This window comes from Melopsittacus undulatus, chromosome 1, assembly GCF_012275295.1.
Source record: "Melopsittacus undulatus isolate bMelUnd1 chromosome 1, bMelUnd1.mat.Z, whole genome shotgun sequence".
Lineage (NCBI taxonomy): Eukaryota > Metazoa > Chordata > Aves > Psittaciformes > Psittaculidae > Melopsittacus > Melopsittacus undulatus.
In genome coordinates, this window is record NC_047527.1 from 29,146,595 (window position 1) to 29,169,069 (window position 22,475).

Genomic DNA, 22,475 nt, shown 5'->3' on the forward strand with positions numbered 1-22,475 from the left:
GCCCCTTGCTGTACTTGCTCCATTATGTCCGTATATACCTCACTTGTACTGGAGTGCCCAGAACTGGACACGGTGCTCCAGATGTCATTTACCAGTGCTAAGCAGAGGGCAAGGATCACTTCCCTCAGCCTGCTGGCAGTATTTGTTGTAATGCAGCCCTGGACACTGTTAGCCTTCTTTGCTGCAAGCAAATGATGCTGGTTCATGTTCAGGCTGGTGTCCAGCAGGACCCCCAGGGCCTCTTCTGCAAAGTTGCTCTGCAGCTGGCCAGTTCCCAACCTCTACTGGTTATCCTGTGGGGGCAGGATTTTGCATTTCCCTTTGTTGAACTTTATGAGACTCCTAACAGTCTATTTCTCTAGCCTATTGAAGCCTCTCTGAATGGCAGCACAATTACCTGGTATATCAGTCACTCCTCACAGCTTTTAATTGTCCACAAACCTGATGACAGTGTACTCTGTATCAGAAGATAATATACCAGGCTGAAGAGTAACTAGTCAGGAGACAAAGGGACAATCAGTCTTTCACACCCAAGTGCTTTGGACAAAGACCAAGTTTGAAATCCAAAACCTGAGCTAGAATAAAGTCCTAGGAGCCATAAAGATCTAGACCTAACAGAGAACTGGACTTTGAGAGAGTCCAGTCCTCAGCATGATACTTCAAACAAGAAGTGCAGGCTTCCAGAAACCTACACTGTGTGAGATACCTCATGATGGTTTCAACATAAACTTGAACATTGCCAGTCACAGAGCAGCAAATCAGTGAAAATCAGACCAAACCTGCAAAAAGCCAGACAGTGATGGAGTTTAAAACCCACCTCTTACCTTTCCCTCAGTCCTTTTTGACTACTGGGTATCTGACACTCCAGAATTACCTCCAAGGACAGGAGCTCCCAAAAGGTATGCATAAAAGGTCATTTTTTTCACCCCTTTAAAAGCCAAGATGCTTCTGAACATGTGCTGAAGTAGCACTACACAGACATAAGAAGTATTTAAATATAAAATGTTCACATGCTAATACCATATCTGTGAAGTGGAGACACATCAGAAAGACATGGCCAACTGCTTAAAGTATTATAGAATTACAGCTCAGGATCTAGATGCCCTCATTTATGAAATTCAAAGTTCAAATGTCTATGTCTACTTTCAAAATATTCATGTGTACTTCTTTAAAGTTGTGTCGATTTTGCATCTGGGAGGAATTACAGAAAGAACTGCCTTTAGGGGAAACTCTGTAATTTCTAATGCTGAAGGCTGTGCAGCTGAGAAAGAAAATTTGCGGTTCTGTCATAAAACAAAAAACCTCTAAGTCAGATTTCCCTGTACCCTGAGAGAGAAAGGCCCAAATCCCATTGAAATATAATGGGATTGAATACCTAAATTCTTCAAAAATACATTGGAATTTGAGTGCCCACATCCAAATGAAAAGTAATGAGATCTGAGTACCTAAAGCCACTTAATGTGATTGAAAAAAATCTACCCTTGCTGTTTCACATGATGAGGGCAGGTGTGACTTCAAAAACATATGGCATTATGCCTCAGCTACCACAGCAGAAACTGTATTTAATTCAATAACAGATTATTGCAGAGTTCTCACCCACAGGATTATTTACATATTTTTTACAACAGAAGGTTGAATTGCTGAACCACCAGTTACGTGATTCGCAGTTTCTGTATCCATCTTCCCAGAAGAGGAAGTGATGGGAAGTTCACAGAGGCTGCATAAAGTTCTTTGACATTAATTGGCTTTTCTGATTCTGCAAGTCCTACTCCCTAAACAATGTTAACTTAAGCAAGCTAACCAGTTAGCACTAGCAAAAATCATGTATTTGGTACAAAGGATTATGACGGCCTGATAGATTTTGATCAGGCCTAGAATATACATGCCAGTCCTCTGGAGAACCAAATAACTAGTGGATGGAAGCAGGACATGAATGGCACCTGGTAAGAGTATGTGCAGAAAAAAAGCAGCTAATAGTTTCCAGTGCCTGAACACATTCAGTAACCAGTTTTGTTGTCCTTTCGACTCAATAAAGGTGAAATACATGGTATTGCCACAGGGTGGCTCATCTAGCCTGCAGTGGAAGCCACAGATTTTCTACTTAACACAAGCGGCTGAAGAAAGGCAGTCTCAAAGAGCTTTATGGATTGCTATAGCCAGAGTACACAGGGAAGAACTACTGTAAAGAGAAAACAAGGAGGGGCACAGACCCAATTTTAATTCACCTTAATCCTTCACAGTTTCTCTCACACCAGTAAAGCAACAGTCATTCCTGACGACCTCGTGGGTGGATAGTGCCTTGTGACGTGAAGGCACCGAGCCCACATTCCTCAGCAGCCGAAAATCCCACTAACTTCCTTGGAATTTCCAAATGACCAAAGTAATGCAGCCTCATGCCTTGTTCCTATACCTGCTCACTGTGCCAAAAAAACATCCTGTTCTCTTCAAAGGGTTTGGGATAGGATTCTTGCTTGATTAACAGTGTCACAGTAAGAACTGACCTCACTATCGCGGGGGGGGCATCAAACATTTTAACCTCTACATCATGTCACAAGCTGTTAGGACAGCTGACTAGCAAACTTAAAAACATGCATTTATAAATATAAAATATTTCTAGAGGTGAAAAATATCTCATTTGTTTTTAAAAAGTAGTTTGGTGAAGGTAGAAAACTTCAAAATAAGAATTTACAGTAAAAACACCCATAGAATATACTACTGCTTAGCCATCGTCAACTATAGAACAAAAAAAGGAATTTTCTAAGACTCTAGGAATATAATTACCAATGCAGAAGAATTACCCTCAGAAGGTAACAGTAGACCCCAGAGCAGAACATATTAATATGGCTAACGCAACAGACCTGTACTACTGTTTGCAATAACAGATCAGATCACCTTACTAGCACAGTTTTGCTATGCTACCTCTGTGCCCATGCCCTGCAGAAAGTATCAGGTTTATCATAAACAGGCAGATCAGTTTCACAGTATTTGAACAAGGTACAGTATATTCCTAGAAGCATCTAATGGCATCCAGACCCACTAACAGGAGACAGATATTGGGCAGTAGGTACAGCTGCTCTTCTGTAAAATTAGAAACTACTTTCCCTATAAAAGATCAAAAATGGGGGGGAGAGAGGAAAGGGACACAACCCCAGAGAAGCAGATGTGTGGTAACCTCTGGATGAAAACTCATCAGAAGAACTTTATAAGAAATGGTAGGTATTATGCTTTTATGTGATGTAGAAAGAATATAAAATAAAAGTACTTTTTAAGACAAATTGTGCTATGTTTCCCCAGAGTATCATATTTCTGTTCGCATTCCTAGGTCACTACGAGATAGCAAGACACTGTTCAATTCCCACCACCATTTAAGAACAGTGGTCTCCTGCCTCCCTCACTAATCACGTTTACCCTGACATTTCATGCGGAGCTCCACCACTACACCTGTTACGCCGCCATACGATGGCGCTAAGCCATGTTAGCACCCTGAGTTTCCGCGCCCTGCAGGCCCCATCCCTCCCAGCTCCATCCTGCCTTTCACGGAGGGAGACCGGCCGGGCGAGGGGCTGCCGGGGGCCCCGGAACCCCTCCCCGCTCTCCTGCGCGGTGACGGCCGGTGCCCCACTCCCCTCACCCGCGCCTCAGGACTACAAGTCCCAGAAGGCACCACAAGGCCAAGAAACTACAGCGCCCAAAATACACCGCGACCAACCCTCTCAAGAGCTACCCCACGCTGCCTGCCGGGAAGTGCAGGCTTTACCGGTGTGCCCCGCCCGCCTCTGCTCCTGCCCCGCCCCCTGCCGCCACGCGCCGCAGGTATTGCCCGATTCGCCGCCTTCCTCCCCCCTCTCCGGCGCCGCGCACCTCCCTTTGGGCGCGCGGAGGGGCGGGACCGGGCCAGGCCGCCCGAGCGGGAGGGACTGCCCCTGCGTTACGCGGCAGAAGGAGGCGAGCGCGGCGGGCAGCAGGTGAGCGGGGACCAGTGGGACAGGAGGCGGCAGCACTGCTGTTGGAGGGACGGAGGCTGGCGGTGCGAGGGAGAGGCTGGCTCCGAGAGGAGCTCGGGCTGGGAGCCGAGTTCCTCCACCGCCCGCGTCGGGCACGATCGGCCTCGCCGCTGCCGCTCCGCGCCGGCCGGTGGCGCAGGTCCCGCACCTGTGTGGAGGCGGCGCGCCGGCCCCTGCCGGTGGGGGGCGCCGCGGGTGGTAGGGGCCCGCACGGGCTGCGGGGCGGGACGCCGAGGACGGAGCTGTCTTACCAGGGCGGGGCGGAGGAGCCTCAGCTCAGCGATGAGTCCTCGGCGCCCTGGTGAAACCAGCCGGTTCCCGGAACCTTGCGGCCGTGCAGGGCGTACCGTGCAGCTGCGGTACGGCACGTCGGGCCCGGTGACCGCTCCCGAAGTTACGTAAAGCTGCGCGAGCGGCATCCGGTGAGCGTGACAGACCCACCGTGTCGGGCGGCAGCGGACGCCGGCGTAACCGCCGCGCTCCCCCCGCCTCGGGCTGTGCCCGTGCCGGAGGTGGGCCGGGAGTTAACTGCCGGGGCTGTTTGGTTTTCTTATGTCAAATAGCACTAAATCACAGGCCGAGGTAGGCACTGTGAGCACGTCCTGCCCCGGAGCTGGGGGAAGGGACGGCGAGGTTCATCTTCCGTTGGTCCTAATTTGGTAGCAGGCTCTTCAGGGCAGGAACTGCCCCCTTTGTCTGCGAGGTGAGGTCAGTAGGCCCCAAACTTGAGTTCATGAACAGGTGGAATACCTTGTGAAGTAACTTATTTGAATTCGGCACAAAATGATTATTTTCAAAATAGATACATTGAAAACCTAACTCGGAAAGTTGCTTCTTTAAATATGCCACTAGTTCTTCAGCTGACATTCCATGGTAACACTTATATCCTAAGCAGCAGAGGCCAACCTGACTGCTTTGCCTTAATATATGTAACCAGATCACAAATAGTATTGCATAGTTAAAAGTCTTCTAAATTCAATTAGACCTGTTAACTAAGGATTGTTTTGTTTCTAATTTGCTATCTTTGAATCACATGACTTACGTGTTTCTCACTGAACATACAAACCATTAGCTTAAAAGGGTTTGGAACTGCAAGAGCTGCAAGCTGGAGGCAAACCCTTTTTAAGTGGTTTTATTACAGCCTGTTTGCTTCACCCACAAGAAGGGAGGTGGCTGTTGTAAACACCTGGTAGGGTGAGTTGGTGTCAGGCTGGTACCTGGGACTCCATCCTGCCCTGTTGCAGCTCTAGCAGTTCAATACTTCCAGCAGCTGTTCTTTCATTTCATTCTTAACTTACAGCTGGGAATCAGGCTAAACCAAATACAGGTTCTGAGCAGGAAACAATATTCTTACAAAAAGTGGAGTAAGTAAATATCTAGATAAGAAAGAGAGTGCAGTCGCTGAATTAGCGCTTGGGTGTTACAAGTGACCCGTTTGTTTTGAAAGTTGGTGCGATGCAATCATTCCACTGCTTCAGTGCAGTGATATGTGAGGCCAGTCCATGGTGAAGCTTGGGCAGCAGTAGGCTATGCACCTACATCTTCACTCCTCACTGCACCAGTGTAAGCAAGGAGTGATACAGTTTGTCTAAAAGTGGGGGATTTATCAAACTATTTTCTCTTCCTTTTTATGGCATGAATTGGTAGAAAGTTTCCATGTTCGTAGCAAAGGCTTGAGTCCTAAGGGTGTGACCCTCATTTGAGCATTGTATTATTTTTCTAACATTTAGCCTTCATAAAGTGCAAATTAATGTGATTTTTAAACTGTTGTGATTCACAGCATGTAAGTATTTTAGATACTTCAAAATTGGGATACTTTTTCAGTTTAAGAGGGGTTTACGCACATATGCATATGCATGTATTTATGAGTCTGGTAAGGTCTAATGTAAGTCTTTGTAATGTTTCTTTTTCTATTTCATTGATCCCCAAAAAAGACCAAAAAAGTCAAATGACACAGTGTGCCCTTCGCTCACTTGACCTGACATTTCTGTTAGTCAAAGAATACTCTTCTGTTACTCTTCCAAGTTACAGGAATCTGAGGGTGACACTGGTGGTAACAGCCCCTTCTCTTTATTTATATGTTACTGTGTCAGATTGAGTCAAGAATGTCATTCAGAAGCAAATATTGTGACTATCACCATTTAATACCCTTTGGCTCACAATTTGGGATGATCTTGCAAAGCACAGGAGAAACTAAATCAGAAAATGTACCCTGGGAGCAGCCCTAATATAGCTGTTAATAAGCTTTCAGTCAGTGGTACCAAATTACAGCTAGTTTTTTATAAAAGCTGCTGAAGCATGTACAGTGTAGGTGTTGGATTCTTAACACCAAGTGCCTTATTGTGCAAGGTAGAGCTGTCTTGCATGTCAGTATAGGTATAGCCTTTCAGTAATGCAATGTGCATTTAAGATCAGTAGTAAGTTCAAGATAGTAAGTTATTGACTGGCATTTCAGTTCGAAGAAAGAAGTCATTCTAGAAACTGCACTGTTCATCGAATGACAGAACGGTTTCAGTTGGAAGGAACCTTAAAGATCATCTAGTTCCTAACCCCCTGGCATGGGCAGGGGCACCTTCCACTAGACCAGGTTGCTCAAAGCCCCATGTAGCCTGGCCTTGAACACTTCCAGGGATGGGACAGCCACAACTTCTCTGGGCCGCCTCTTCCGGCATCATAGCATCCTCATAGTCCACAAGTACTGTAACTGCTGAAAATGTCATTGTGGCTTGTGATTTTTTTTGGGTTGGTTTGTTTTCCTAAAAAGTGATGAAAAGCACAGGCTTTTTTTTTCTTTTTGAAATTCCATGAACCCCTGGATGAACAGCATCAGATGCCCTGAGATGTGGCCTTATTTTCCCTTCCTGGTACAGATTCATAAAGTCATACAGCAGAAGCTCATAACCACTTTTTTTCATTTCAGATCCTTTGATTTGTTGCAAATCTGGACTCAGTTGGATTCTTCTATTGATAGGGATTTAATCCCACACCTCCCAGGACCATGATTGGGTGGGGCATTCCTAATGCTGGTAACATGAAAGCGTCACTGAAGTGGCAAGTGAGAAAAGGAGTTACCTTGTTCAATGTTCTATACAGATGAGAGTATTGTTAGAGAAAAATCTACCAGAGAATGTTTCATGCCTTGATACTTACATCTCTATTAAAAAAAAAACATTGCAAAGTTTATTGTTTGAGCCAGAAAACAGGTTCACTTACTGAGATACAGGTGGAAAAAGGGATTTAGATCTTTGTGTAGTTCCAAGAGGATGTCTTGTCCCAGTCACAGCAGTGACTTGGTTCTTTCAAACTGTGAGGCTGAAGCAGATCACCTGTCTGACACCTGGGGTTAAGTCACACAACCCAGCACAGGACTATCCTGCAACAGAAGCTGCTGGATAGTCCAAATCCTGTACCACACCAGCAAAGTCAGCAGAGCTTTATGATACTGACATTTCTATTCTGGTGCTGCTGAGTGTCCAGCTTCATCCCACAGTGAAGAATTGCTCTCAAGGACTCGCTACTAGTTTTAAATTGGTTTTGTTGGTTAACTTCCCTAAGATTTCTGATATTTGCAGCGTGTGAAGATTTCCCCATGGAGCTGAAAGAACAGAAAGTTTGTTCTTTCCTTCATTCACAGAATTCTTTCATAAACATTTTTCACTCTTATTGATGTTGGTCCATTTCATGTTTACTTCCTTATTTATGTTCTGTAAGATTTATTTAGAGCAAGAGAATGAAAGAATCACTTCACCTTGGCAATTAGGAAGCTCATTTGGTTTTGCTTCAGTAGAAGATTGATTCTGTATATGATGTGAATCAGGTTGGTTTCCCATTTCAGAGCCTCCCGGAGCCTTGTGGTTGATCAGTGTACTCTTAGGTGAAATGGGTGATGACTCAAATCCTATTAATCCAAAGAGGTGGCATCTAATTTGTATTTTGTAAGACCTCTTCTTTGGGTATTTTGTTAAAATGAGGAGATGGTGCATTTTTGGCAGTTTGAGATGACGGTCTGGATTTTATTTTGCTTTTTCTTTTTTTTTAGAAATGTACACACATGCGTGCAAAAGATTAATTTTGGCTTGTAATTGTTTCCTTGAGGAAAAAAAAGAAAATTCCCCTGAACCTGCTTTTTGTTTTGTTTTGATTTTTTTTTAAATATTTTAATCTGCTGGAATGGGAAACTAGCTGCTGTTACAATGCTGCATTTGATGTGCATGCTTGTAAAACTTTATTGCTCCAATTCAAGCTACAGAAAATGTGTCCAGTTAACATTGTTACAAATGCCTGCAGCATATGCAACAGGGTTGTTTTGAAAAAGGATTTGGCTTTGGAAACAGGGCCATTATACTTCACTGCATATGTAATATATTCAGATACATTCCTCATCTAAATTGTTTACTGTGTTATCTTTTGATTCATATCCTGTGTATTGTTGCATGCATGTTTGGCTTGTGTAGTTTATTCCCGATATCTTACAGAAGCAATTCTGAGAAAACCTTTTGTGCTGTTTGTTCTAAACAGTCACTAAAACTACACCAGCTTCTTAAGTGCCTCAAAATTGCTGACTTTTTCAATACAACAAAAAATAGCATGTGAATTATGAAGGACAAAACCATTTTTCTCATTTGTAATCTTACTTTAACATTCTGTCATTTTTATTCTAGTAGCTGTGAAATTCAGAACTGTAAAGCTGTCTGCCAAGCTGCAGAAATACAGTTAAAAGCAGCATTTTTATATGAAGCCAAATTCCTTATGAAAATGCTTAGCATCAGTACTCCTACAGAATCTTCCAAAGCAGTATCTTAGTGTTGCTTTCATTTAAAATTACAGCAATATTTTCTGTCCTTCACTGCAGATACTGCTCTTGAAAAGAGGAGAAAACATGACTTATACATTGAATGAACCTTAAACTCCTGGGCCAAAAACTGAATCTTTTTTTCATGAAGGATGGCAACACCATACGTTCCTGTTCCTATTCCTATTGGAAGCTCCTCATCCAGCTTTACAAACAGAAACCAAAGAAGTTCTTCTTTTGGGAGCATCTCAACGAGTTCCAGTTCCTCAAAAGGACAGTTGGAGGACTCTACAATTGGTAGTTTTAAAAAGATGAGTGTGCCTGACCAGATTGGTTCTACATCATCTGCGTGTAATAGTCCACTTGTTAGGACTAAATTTACAGGTATGGACACATCCATAGAATACTGTACGCAGCCTTCAGAAGAAATAGAGCAGAATACAGATTCCAGGAGCTGGGAAGATCGACCGTCCACGCCTACTATACTGGGTTATGAGGTGATGGAGGAAAGGGCAAAATTCACTGTAAGTTTTGGGGATAGTTCATCATGTAATGGCAAGGTAACAATTGAATGTACTTTGCATTATCTTTCAGTAATTAATCCCACAGTTCAGGTACTTTACAAATACCAATTTAGCTTCTAAGTATTGCTGTCTAATAGGAAAATGTAATTCCTGTCATACAGGTGGGAAAACAGGGACTTGTAAGCAGTCTTTCCTGTAATTGTTTATGTGGAATAGGAGGAATTTATTCTACTTCAAATTTCTGCTGGAATAGTCAGGAATTCTTTGCAAAGTTTACAATTCCTTGCGAGACTGAACTTGTAGAAATTCTAGATAGTTAAACATCTTAAAATGTAGTCTTTTATTTGAAATGGATGTTAAGACACCCTGATACTTGCCTTTTACAATTATTAGTAACAGAATATTTTGCATTAAAGTGTAAACACATAGGTTTCAGCTTCTTGCATTGCTAGGTTTAGTTTCTTATAAGGGGAAATCCGTGCTGGAAACATCAGTGGGATGTCACATGCAATATAGCATGACAGAACACCAGCTTAACTGATTTATATTGCTGTATTTTGGGGTTTTTTCATTTTGTGTTTTTTTGGTTTTGGGGTTTTTTTAGCAAAGTATATTATAGTTGATGATTCAATATGTTTTACATGCCATAAATATATTAATGCATTTGTTTTTGTGAATGTGGTTGGAACATTTTGAGCTAATTCAGCAAGGCTTGCGGGACTGATGGAAGTTGTTACTTACTATTTATCAATTAAGTTACTTTAGGAGAGGTAAGGCAGGTGAGAAGGAGGAAATAGCAGACAAACTTTTTTCTCCCATTTTCTCTTAGATTAGAAAAGCATGGAATCTAATGGCCTCATGACAGTTGAAATACTAATAAAGAAAGGGATTTTTTTTTACAAAGAATTAATGCTACTTTTTAATTATTTGAGAATAATGGTTTGTCTTTTTAAGTGTTTCAGTTTCTAGCAACTTCATGATAGCATGATTGTTATATTGACAAGGGCTAGTCTGAAAATATGAGCAGGAAGATTTCAGTGTACATGTAAGATGTTCTTCAGCTGTAGTTAAAATGAAACTTGGACTCCTCATTTTTTAGAAGGCCAGGTTGCAGTACATATGAAACATTCTTCTTGGTTAAAATGTTTAGATGTATTTTTGTTCTCTCTGAAATCACTTCTGTGCTTGTTCCTGAAAGCACGTAATTAGCTGTTTTCAGCTGCATGTTGAAAATAAGCTTGCTATTGTGCATTAAAATAAGCAATTTTAATTGCTGGAAATTTTGGTTGCTTCTGTAGTGGAAAATCAATGAGATAAGACTATGGAAATTACCTTGACATCACTTGTAAAAGAGAGGAGACTCAACTGCTGAAGTTTTCTGGGGGTTTTTTGGTTTTTTTTTTTTTTTTTAGTTTAACATCTCATAGTTCTGAAAACATGAATCTGAAGGAGTTAAGCTGGTTCATGTATTAACTTCAGGAGTTAAATGGTAGTGGATGTTGGAGAACATGGCTGCTGAAGCTTAGGAGAGAGAAAACCCAGGTTTGAAAAAAGTCTGTAAGCAGTTGGTCTCAGAGTGAGTGGTGCTGGAATATTCAGTTAGACCTTTTGGTCTGGAGTATTTTTAGCCAACTAGAAATTATAATGACATGCTGAATCAGCCAGAGATTGTTACTAAATATTGGCATATCTTCATTGAATGTTTATATTTGCAGAATAAGGCATTTCAGGGTTGACTGGAATTGTGTGAATTAGTTTTAATTTTGGCTTGGGTTTTTTTGTAAGATCATGTGTGAAGGAACTGACAGTTGTTTTTGTAACAGTCTAGTTTTTCTTGTTTATTAATAGAAAATCTAAAAAAAAAAAGAAACCACCACGAAAAAAATCCCAAACAGAAAAACTGCAAAACTATTCAATTTTGGCCAGAAAACTGTGTTCAGGCTGGGGCAGTAATCACAAGCAGATGTGCTCTTTAAGTTGGCCATAATTTGTGAAGGCTTTATCTAATATTTGCTTGGAAACCATTGAGTGAGGGTCAGACTAACTGGATATTACTGGGCTTTATGTGCACTTTTAAGCAATGCCTTTAGTAGAATAAAACAGTAGAATAGAAAACAGATTAGCATGTAAATCCTCAATCATGTACCACAGCTTCTTGCTTTGTGTTTTACTATGTACTAGCAAAATTTTCACAGTTTTATATAGCAGTTCTGCTTTATGAAGTTGTTGGAAAATGAAACTGTTTATGCTTCCAGTATGACAGGAAAGCTAAAACACTTGGACAAATATTTATACACAAAATAGATGACAGAAGAATTGTATTTTAACGCTGGTTTCACAGGCATGTCTTGCAGCTTAAATTTTAAAAGCTAATAGCTTTTAGTTAATGTCTGAAATACTGCCTCTGTTGCAGTCTGTGACTTCCACAGATGATGTTGCTTAAAAGTGGAATACTGTGTTTAAAAAGTAGATAAGTACTTGTTGAAAAACTGCTTTTAATTTGCGTGGTACTTATCTGTAGCTTGTGTAACTGTTTGCCACTTAATATATTATGGAATGTAAAAATGCTAAAAACAGTTTCACACATGTGCAGAAGTTGTCTAGCACAGGGGTTACCACATGCTGGGATTCCAACAAGAAAATACATCTGTCAGCTAAGACAACCTGCTTTGAAAACATGAAATACTGGGAAAGATTTTACTATGTAACAGATGAGGAAGTGTTTTCAATAGGATTTGGTTAAACGCCCATAAGGGATTGTTTATTATTATGATTTCAAAAATAACTTTTTCTTCCTCGTATTTTGAAGACATTTTTACTTGTGTTTGGAGGGGGGTGGGAAATTTAATTAGAGAACACCTAGATTGGGAGGGCTAACCCAGTACCAGTGCAGAGTCTCTTTTTCCTTACATCAGAGAAAGTAAGACTGTGACATGAGAACCCCACTTTTCTAGACACTGTTTAATATTTTGTAGTTGAAGCTGTGTGTGGTTACATTCATTGTGTTCAGGCATTTGAGTATTTGTCCTCCTAAAAGGTAATTCTATACTTGTTTTTAACATTGTTGTTTTATTTATTAACCCATTTGCTTTTAAATAGGAGAATGGTACTGCTGTGCTATTGTCTCCTAAATCTGATTCAAATTATATTACTTCAGTTCTACAATGTTAACATAATCATTCTGATGCAGTTGTCTAGGGAAATGGTCATATTTTGCCTGCAAAGACAAAACCTCATGTTCAAGGTAGACAGAACAAAAGGAGGATGTTATTTTTATCCTGCATTGCTTTTCCTCGTGAAGCAGGTTAGATAAGACATTGTAAAACAATACAACATGCAGTACCTGATTGTTACAGTCATCTGAAAAACATATTGGCCTCAGGGATTAATGAGAGAACTATAATTTGGCAAATGTTAAGATAGATCATTAAAACATACCACACCACTTTCATAGCTGAGACTTGTGTTTGTTTGTTTGTTTCCTGAGGAAGAAATCTGGATGAAATTTAACAAGCCCTTTTTACAGACAGAAAATAGCTAAATGTATCTGTGAATTATAGAAATTCCTTCCTTAAATTCTGAAATGAATTTATACTATTTGAAAATTAAGTTGCTTGTTTGTTTTGGGGGAGATTCTGGATTAAAAAAGAAAATAATCCTTAAGTTTTGTTTCATTAAGAAAAAGAGAATAATTTCAGCCTTCCTGCTAATGCAGTGTGAAATCCTGCACATTTTTCTGATATTCCTGTTTTTCCACGTAGGTATACAAAATACTGGTAAAAAGAAGTCCCGATGAAAGTTGGGTGGTTTTCAGACGATACACTGACTTCTCCAGGCTTAATGACAAGGTGAGAATTTTATACTGAGAAATTTTCAGCTAACGTACCTCAGTCTTCTTTCATGTTCCATTTTCTTTGTGTCTGACATTTTTGTCACTTCTTTTCTTGCTTTCTTTTTTCACTACCTATACAACACATACTAAATGAATGGAAAACATGATTCCTTATATTTTCAAAGACAAAATACAGCTAGCGTTAAAGAAAGTAGTTCTCACACTGTTAGTGTGCATCATACATGAGCATGTAGTAAAGGAAGTTAACTCTTTAATAGCTGTATTCTCTGCGCAGAAAAAGAATTGTGGGCTTGGATACTGATAGAGTAATTATTCAGTCATCCTCAGTGCAACAAGTTGGTTTTTTCATGGTAGAACTTAAGTTTCATGAACATAAGTTCCTTGTGTGTTGGTCAATCTTCAGTTGTTTTCAGTGTCTTTTGAAGTGAATTGTGAAATATTATATCAGAGTTTTAAAGCTGAGGACAGAGACCCCAGGTAAACAGGAGTTGTGTCAGCAATTGAATATTTTTAGGACTCTTGAAAGCAAAAAAATGTTTGGCCTAAAAAGCACAAGTTTTATTAATTGGTAAATAGCATTTAGCTATCACATTTAGCATTATTCATATAGAAGCATAAACATACAAAACATAGTAAGGGTTGGGGTTTTTTTTTATACCTTTTCTCCTTGCATCTTTGTGCCTAACCAACAAAGAATTTAATTCTGCTGAAATTTTGAATATGGACTTCAATTTACACATTTCTCTGGGTTCTTGGTTTGGACTGTTTGGATATCTTTTTAGGCTAGGAACGCCTTGGTGTTGGCAAAAGCCTAATTTCTTTTGAGTTGATGATGTTCTGGGGATTTCAACCCAAATTTCAGAAGTCAAGCCATACAATAGTTTATATTTTGGTGACCTGTGTCAGATAAAGATCAAGAACTGGCGTATGTGCACTGACTTATAATGTGGTTATCAGTAGTTCAAAAAAATAAAATGCCACAGGTTATCATTTTACGATAGGTATTTAGGTTTTACAAGTGAAGTCATTAGTCTTAGTCAAATCTTTGACAAAAAAATGTTTTGTTTTCTGGCATGATTTATAGGTATTGGGATTTCTGTTTGAAATGAAGAATTTTATTTTTCCCATGTGTCACTGACAAGCTTTTTCATCTTTCAGATGAAAATATAAGTTTTTATTATGTTCCTATTCAGTAATTCTGTAGAAGCTTCAGAATTATGTTTATGTTTCTGTTCCTGGAGCTGGCATTTCTATATTATAAGAAGCATAATGTCTTAAGAGCTGGGGAGTAAATGATTATATGCGCACATCGGTGGTTCAAAAGACATGGTGCAACACTTGCAAATCCTTTTTCTCTAATGACAAATATAGACATGAAGTTGCATGTGTATACTTTCAGCTTTTTGTCTACCGTGTCACTTAGAAATCTAGTATAAACAGGAGAAATATACAATCTTATAAAACCTTTTCCTCATCATCCTTCGTGATGTTAGTGGCAAATTATTCATTCCCTGAAATGGTAATAGAAACTTAGCAACTGAATTGAATAATCAATCACTGTGATCACTATGTGAATTGGTTTCAAGTATTACGAGGGAGGGAATGGCTTTTTCAGGAAGACAAGGTAAAGACAAAAGAGCAGTTTGTTTTGTAAGTTTCAGGCATATACTTACCAATCCTAACTGAAGTGAGAGTTGGACTTTGACAGTGGCTAAAAATGGAGATGTGAGAATAGGAACAGTGTCACAATAGGAGTACGTGAGGATAAAATCAGGACTGGATAAATGAATGCAGCTCAGCTAACAGAAGCAACTAGGGTACTTAATAGTAGCAGTCTTTAGTTTCCTTGAAGTGTCAAAGGAAATGAAGGCAAAATAGGATCCTAGAAAATGTTGTAGTTTCTGAAATATTTTTAGTAAGGGACACTAATAAAATAGAAATGAATGGGAGTAAAAGAGCTCAACTCTCCTTGTATAAATTAAATCAGTGCAGCAGCACATTAAGACTTGAACACATTTCGAGTATAAGCAACAAGTTATTTGGATGTCAAAGCTATCTACTTTTCAGGCAATTAAAAGGTTATGAAGACTCCATACCTGCTGAAAGAAGACAAATAGAAGATGATGGCAAAGTAATCCAATATAAAGGAAAGATGAGATATTGTTAGTATGGGTACACAAGAAGCTATGTAGTAATCTCAAGTCAAAAGTAATTAAAAAAACATAAAACAAAATAGAGATCAGCGCAAGGGGAGTAGTACAGACTTCTAGAGGCTAAGGCAGAAGTGCTGAGATGCAAGATGGACTGTCACAGGATGCTAAGAGCAATAGGTAAAGTTCTATAATTCACAAGGAGCAGAGTAAGGGAAAGAAGCAGTAAAATAAATCATTACTTGAGAGCAAATTATGGGAAGCAAATAGCAAATGTTACAGTAAAAACTGAGACACTGTCTTTTGCTGTAATAGTAACAAAAAAAATCTTTGTGGATGTTGGAACATGACAGGATTTAAGGAGATGGGACAAAGGCTAAAATGCAGTCGTTTGGCTAGACACATAGATTTTAAGAACATCTAGTTGATTGGAGAAGTATATGAAGGGATACAATTTGGTCCCCCAAAATGGTGGAAAGGAACTTTGTAAAGTTTATTGCAATACTGGTAGAGATGTCTTAACAAATAATGAAATGGCCAGTCTTAAGAACCAAGAAGTCTTAAGAACCATTTCTAGCTGAGGCTGAGCCTTATGTGACATGTATAATCTGTCATGTGGTGATGTAGGGGAAGAACATCTAGAGAAGATGGATCCAAGTGAGCAATCAGAGCCAGCTTAACTTGTCTGACCCACAGTTTTTCCTGCTATGTCTGAGGAACGTTCAAGAAAGAATGCCCCAGGACTGTGCTGTTGAAAATTAGTCTGCTCACACCAGCTAGCTTTCTCATATTCTCTTCATCCACAAAAGGAGTAATCTGTGGGTAGGCATACTCTTTCCTGAGAAGTAAATTACATGATTACATAACCAGACAGGTGAAATTACCATTAAGCAGAAACCTGTGTTTGAAAACCTTTTCACAGCAATGGTTAGCTGTGGTCCTCTCTTCAGCTAACACAGGAATTCATTTTGTTTTCTGGGTTCAGTTCTATTCAGTATTTCATTAACTTAAGAGGGTGTGTGGAACATAAAGAATGCTTACATATGCAAGGTACTAATTGTAACTTAGTAAGAGACGATGGAACTGTGGATGACCAAAGCTAAACTTAAAAATATCAGGAAGAGTCTACAATCAGGATGAATTTGCAAGAAGAAAACATAAATAATTAAATGCAGAAATAAAGAGCAGCATTTTGGCAAACCATTCGATAAACTAGTAGTTATCATGGGCTATATACAATACTAATGGGATAATATGTAATACTTATGATGTTAAAAAAAAAAACATCCTTCTTATAATGTGAAACGGTACTTAGGAGCAAGGGTGATCCCCTCTCATAGCTCTTCCTTTAAACTCTGTAGAGAGATTCTAGTTAACTTTTAAAAACTAGATTTGCTGAAAGAGCTGCTCATTAGCATTTTCCATGAGTCCATGAAGAGTAGTTAAATAAAACTTATTGTCAGAAGGCTAAAATTTTGCCATACCAAGAACTAGCCACCCACGGAAGAATCAGCTTGCAGCTATATAAACTGTTTTCAAAGCAGATTCTGGAATCCCTGTCACTACAACCTTCATGCAATTGTATTAGATGTATGCAGGACATCCCTGACAGACATTGGCTTGATCCTGTCTTCAGAAAAAGCTTAAACAATTCCTGTGGCAGTTGGAGGAGCATTAGATTTTGTAAAACTTATTTGCTTTTCCCTGTTTGTAAATCCTCTGCGGTTTTACTGTCAAGCATCCCTTCTAAGAAAAAGAATCTAAAATAGTTTTTTATGAAAGCATAAATTTTTTTTTTGCTTCTTCATGTATATCAGAAAAGTAATTAATTGGAATCCTTGGACAGGTCCATCATAATTTTATGCTTCATTTGTATATTCAATTTTTGCATTGAGAAAAATTCTAGGTTTTTCTGACATTATGTATACCCCATTACTATTTAAGTAACTCAAAAAATACTATTTTGCTTGTTAGTACCAGGGTTCATGCCACTTCAGTGCATGTTAAAATTTTAATATTCTGGGTGCTCAAGGAGCTACTCTTTACTGGAAGTACCTCCTGCAAGTGTTATACATTATTTTGCCAGCTTCCCAAAAAAGATGAGTTGTAGGTCTGTAATGGGCGTTTATTTATTCAGTACCTACTGTCCCTGAATACTTTAGCAGAAACCCCACTGAAATGCTTACTCATCTGAGACTTTTTACTTACATACAGTTTTCTTATATTTACTGACTCAAACGCATTACATACAGACTCAAGATGTTAAGTAACAAAGCAAAGTTTTTCATTCCTATTTTTATGTGATGAATTTGAGAGGTGTGCAAGGCAATATAACAAGTAGCTGAACTGTCCATAATTTATGTTATAATTTGGATTGTATTTATGGTTGAGAATAACTTGTGCTTGAATTTAACAGAAGACAGAAAAATCCTGTGATGAGTGAAGTCAGTGCTCTATCAAACTCAGTATTTCATCAAGACTTTCTTGGTTTTCTTTGGATATGGTTTCTATTTCAGCTAAAAGATATGTTTCCGGGCTTTCGATTGGCCCTTCCACCAAAGCGATGGTTCAAGGATAATTATAATCCTGACTTCTTGGAAGATCGACAGCTGGGCCTACAAGCATTCCTTCAGAACCTAGTAGCTCACAAAGATATTGCAAACTGGTATGTGATTCAACTTTGCTTGTGGATTTGTTGGAGTTTTTTTGTGTCCAAACTCGTAATGTAAGCTCCTAGGCTCTAGCAGGGTATCTTTGAGAAACACAGTCAGGAATTTCATTAACATTTGTGCTGTGCGTTTGGTCATTATGTGAATTATTTAATGTTCTGTTAAATTAATCACATCTTAACCTAAGTAAAAAAAACTGAAATTGCACATGATTAATGACTAGCTAAAAGCTGTAATATTTAAAATATTAGACTCATTCCATGTTTACTACTGAAACATTTTTACTTCTAGAACATGGAAGTTCTCTGTACTAAATGTACAATTGACATATTGTTAATTTATATTAAGATAAAATGTTAGGCTTTCATAATGGAAAGTTCCTACACTATTATGTAATTAGTTCTTAAAATGCATATTAAACTAAAGGTTTTTAATTTACATGACATCATGTAAACATAAATAATAGAAATACATTTACAGGTTGCTTTATGGAAGTAAATGTAATCCACAAATCAAAAAAGGCTTTAGAGTTTAAGAAACATAATATGTTTAAGCAACGAAGTACAGAAGTCTCTTTGGACAATATCATTTTTTCTTCCAAAGCTGGAATTCTGGCAAATTAAATGTAAAATAATTTTAATATAGACAAAAAGAGAATTTTAGTAAGCAGGTTGCTAGAGGCAAAGCAGTTGATTCTAAAAAACTTTTCCAGCATGAGAAATAAGAAGATTGAGGTTTCTGTATCAGAGATTCTTTGAGGAATGAGTCTGATTAGCTGTCTTCATCTAAAGCTTCATTACAAATGAAGAGTAAGAAATTAATTAGAGCAAACAGCATTCCCTCAAGAATTTTAAAGGAACTAAAATGTAAAATTGCTGAGCTGTGGAGTAAGACCATATAATGCTTGCATCTACTTTACTTTTTAGTAGAATGTGTATTACTGCATTTGACACCTTTTATAAAGTGCTTGACTGTTGGAGTCTGGAAACTAGAGATTAGTAAGTCTGACGTTTGATATTGCTTGTAATAAACCCAAAGTGGTAAGCAGGTAAATAAAAATAATACTGGGAAAAGCAATAATGTCTTTTGCAGAGGGAAATTTAACAAGTAGTTATGAGGGAGCGTGTATAAAATGGTTGAAAGGCAAGGGAGAAGGATTATGGAAATTTCCGTATCACATATGGAATGCTGGATTACAGCTATGGACACTGATGTTCACAATATCTATAAGTTATCTGGACAAAGGAATGAACAATGAGATTAGGAAGTATTGGAGAAGGATCCTGAGCCACTGAGTGACTAATGTTAGTTTTCATGTCATGAAGTGCAAAATGACAGCAAATACGTACATAAAGAATCATAAACTTGGTTGTCTCTTGCAACCTGGAAGATTATTGGTGGTATTACAGTTTTCTGAATCAGTTCACTGTTCAGCAGTAATCAAAAAGTTGCATAAAAATTGTCGAAGAGGAACTTGAAAGGAGGAAAAAAAACAAGTTACTGCTGTAGGAATCTGAATTGCACTTCCATATAGTCCAGTGATAAAACACAGGATTCTGTTTCAAAAGAGTGTCTGCTAGAAGTACAGAGAAAGCAAGCAGGAACAGATGAAGCCACAGACAAGCTTCCCTGCAACAAGAGTTCTGTTTTCTATAGTCTGTTGTCTTGGGAAAGGGCTGGCTAAACAGGGAATATGAAATCATCAAGGGGATAGGGAAGGTGAGTAAAGAATGTTAATATTATGGATGATTCATAGTCATCTCTAGGTATGTCACACTGAATTATGAAGCTTTGTTGTGAGATATCAGAGACAAAAAGCTTAAATGGTTTCCAAAAAGAAATTAGGATTAACCTGTGAATTTCTCTATCAGTGCTATTAAATATGATTGTACAGATGAAATATGTGGCTGAGAACTTTAAGAGCTTCCTGATTATTAAATTATGCAATAATAGGTGTGCCGAGAAGAAAGGAATTAAATGTTTCTTGTGTTATGTTGCTGGAGGCAAACTAGTGAGCAGGATGGACTTCTAGTCAGCTTGAATAGATCTGAAACCTTCATGCTTCATGTTGTTATAGCTAGTTTGGCGTTTTAGCTAGCTTGTTGGTATCTCAGTAGTGGTCAGTATTGGACAAATAGTTTGTCATTTAAGGCAAAAAGCCTCTACAAAACTTTTGGTCTGCATTGCTTGTCAGATACAGAAGGGAATTTAACTGTCCGTGGAATCAGTTTGTATTTTGATAAATGAATGATGGACAGGGGTGGAGCAGTTGGTGTCATCTACCTGGACTTGTGCAAAGTGTTCGACACTGTCCTACATGACATCCATGTCTCTAAATTGGAGAGACATCAATTTAATAGGTGGACCACTTGGTGGATAAAGAACTGGCTGGATGGCCGCACGCAAAGAGTTGTGGTCAACCGTTCAATGTCTGGCTGGAAACCAGTAACAAGTGGTGTCCCTCAGGGATCAGTGTTGGGACCAGTGTTGTTCAACACCTTTGTCAGTGACGTGGACAGTGGGATTGAGTGCGCCCTCAGCAAGTTTGCCGATGACACCAAGCTGTACGCTGGAGGGAAGCAGTGCCATCCAGAGGGACCTTGACATGCTTGTGAGGTGGGCTAATGCCAACCTCATGAAGTTTAACCATGACAAGTGCAAGGTTGAAGCAATCCCAGCCCAGGTGTAGGACCCAGGTTGGATGAAACCTTGGGTGATATGGTTTAGTGTGAGGTGTCCCTACCCATGGCAGGGGGGTTGGAACTAGATGATCTTAAGGCCCTTTCCAACCCTAACTATTCTATGATTCTATGAAAATTCTGATCTTGGCTGTGTAAGGCTCAGCATGAAGATGATGCTTATTATAAAACTCTGTGACCTGTTGGAAAGCTTTTATGCAATTGTTTGGATCTCTGGAATTTTTGAATTCCTTGGGAAGTGATTAAGACTAGGGAGATTTGAGCCATCTGGTATTTTTTAACCAATTACCAAAGAGTAAAAGTTACTATTAATGGAAATTAATATTTGCACCTTACATGACCTGGCTTCCTTCTTAAAAGCTCACCATTTACTTCTGCAGTTTTGCAGATAAATCAAACTTGGGTTACACCGAAACCAAACAAGCCTTTTCTCGTTGTAATCTCTCTCATTTTCTTTGTGTATTGTATTATCACTGAGACATATTGGCAGTGGGAAATTTACCTTTCAGGGATAGGAGACCTCATTTGGTATACCTATTTTTTAATAAACCTAGCTTCATAAAATAGTTTAAAGATAAAAAATAGGATGGTAGGAAGGTCACTAAATTACAAGTCTGTTTTTATGGATTTGTTCTCATACTTTGCCTTGTATTGAAGATTCAGTGAAAAATCAAATTAAAATCCTCCCAGAGTTTAATGCATTTGAGAAAATTGTGTATAACCCACAAAGCGGGAGAAGAGTTTAACCTGCTAAACAGAATTGTCATCTGGTTTTATATAGATGACACAGCTCTCCTCTGCCTCCACCCTCTGTTAAGAACCAGCTTGGAAGGGAGGAACTCATCAGCTGTTGAGTCTTGTCTGTGTGCTGCACTGCCCCTTGCTGCCTTTCTTAATGCTGGTGTCTCTTAAGAAGGATGTCAGTTTGCATGGGATGAAGCAAAGAAAGAAAACATGTACAGTCATCTCTGCTACATGATGTAGAAGTTTTCTATTATATTTTTGAGGCAGAACTCTCTCCTGTTTGTAAATGAAAGGAAGAGATGTAGTATATGGAGAGGAGAGCTGGGTCAGAGCAGACTGAGTAAAGATAGTCTGAAAATGGATGTTCATACAATCAGGGGAATATTTTAAGTAAAGAAACAATGTTTTCAGTGACCTGTAGCTTTAAGTTTCTTGACCTCTTTATGTAAAATAATTAATCTACAGCTTTCAATTCTAAGAAGTTTTGCAAACTAGAAAGAGAGATACTTTTCCACCAGCAACTGCAGGAAAACAAAGAGGGGGGGGAGGCGATTGACATAAGTAGTTGATATACGTAGATTGGATATTTCTGCACATTTATTTTTATGGTTATTATGGTTTTCTCTCACAAGCATTACTGCATGTTATGTCATTTTAATGTTACCCATTAACACAACAAATTTTCTAGCAAAATATAGAAATGAAATTCTTTTAGAGTTTTTTCAACTGAGCTAGGTGAATAAGAATGAAGTTATTGAAGAAGAATGGTAAGCAGAAGTGTTTCTGCATAATGAGTTCTTGTGCATTAGGCTTAAACAAGTTCCTTCAGCATCTTTATGAAAAGAACAATTTGAACATTAAAAAATGGACTTAAGTATCATGTTGGAAAAGGGTCACTTCACATTAAACTGTTTGGAGAGGAAGAAACCAACCTGCTCTTCTCTTTAAAAAGTTATTCAGGCATTCAGTATATTTTCATTTGGCTTGAGGTTATGTTTTAATCATTTAACCAGTCACATGTTACCATATATCATTTTTTA

At 38.8% G+C, this 22,475-nt stretch overlaps 1 protein-coding gene across 8 annotated transcripts in view; it reads left to right on the forward strand.

Annotated features, from left to right (window-relative positions):
- The first annotated feature begins 3,909 nt into the window (after positions 1–3,909).
- Positions 3,910–22,475, forward strand: part of SNX16 (sorting nexin 16) — a 28,806-nt gene continuing 10,240 nt past the window's right edge. For 2 of the 8 annotated variants that reach the window (XR_004549595.1, XM_034062558.1), the window contains exons 1-5: positions 3,940–3,965; positions 6,925–7,059; positions 8,857–9,320; positions 13,082–13,168; positions 17,840–17,988. Coding sequence is in view for 7 of the 8 variants with exons in the window: in XM_034062558.1 (XP_033918449.1) it covers positions 8,949–9,320; positions 13,082–13,168; positions 17,840–17,988 (608 nt within the window). In the remaining variant the exon portion in view is untranslated. Of the gene's footprint in view, positions 3,966–4,319; positions 4,427–6,924; positions 7,060–7,805; positions 7,822–8,709; positions 9,321–13,081; positions 13,169–17,839; positions 17,989–22,475 lie in introns of those variants that run through there. The other 6 variants (XM_034062566.1, XM_034062572.1, XM_034062560.1 and 3 more) reach the window with 6 other exon arrangements.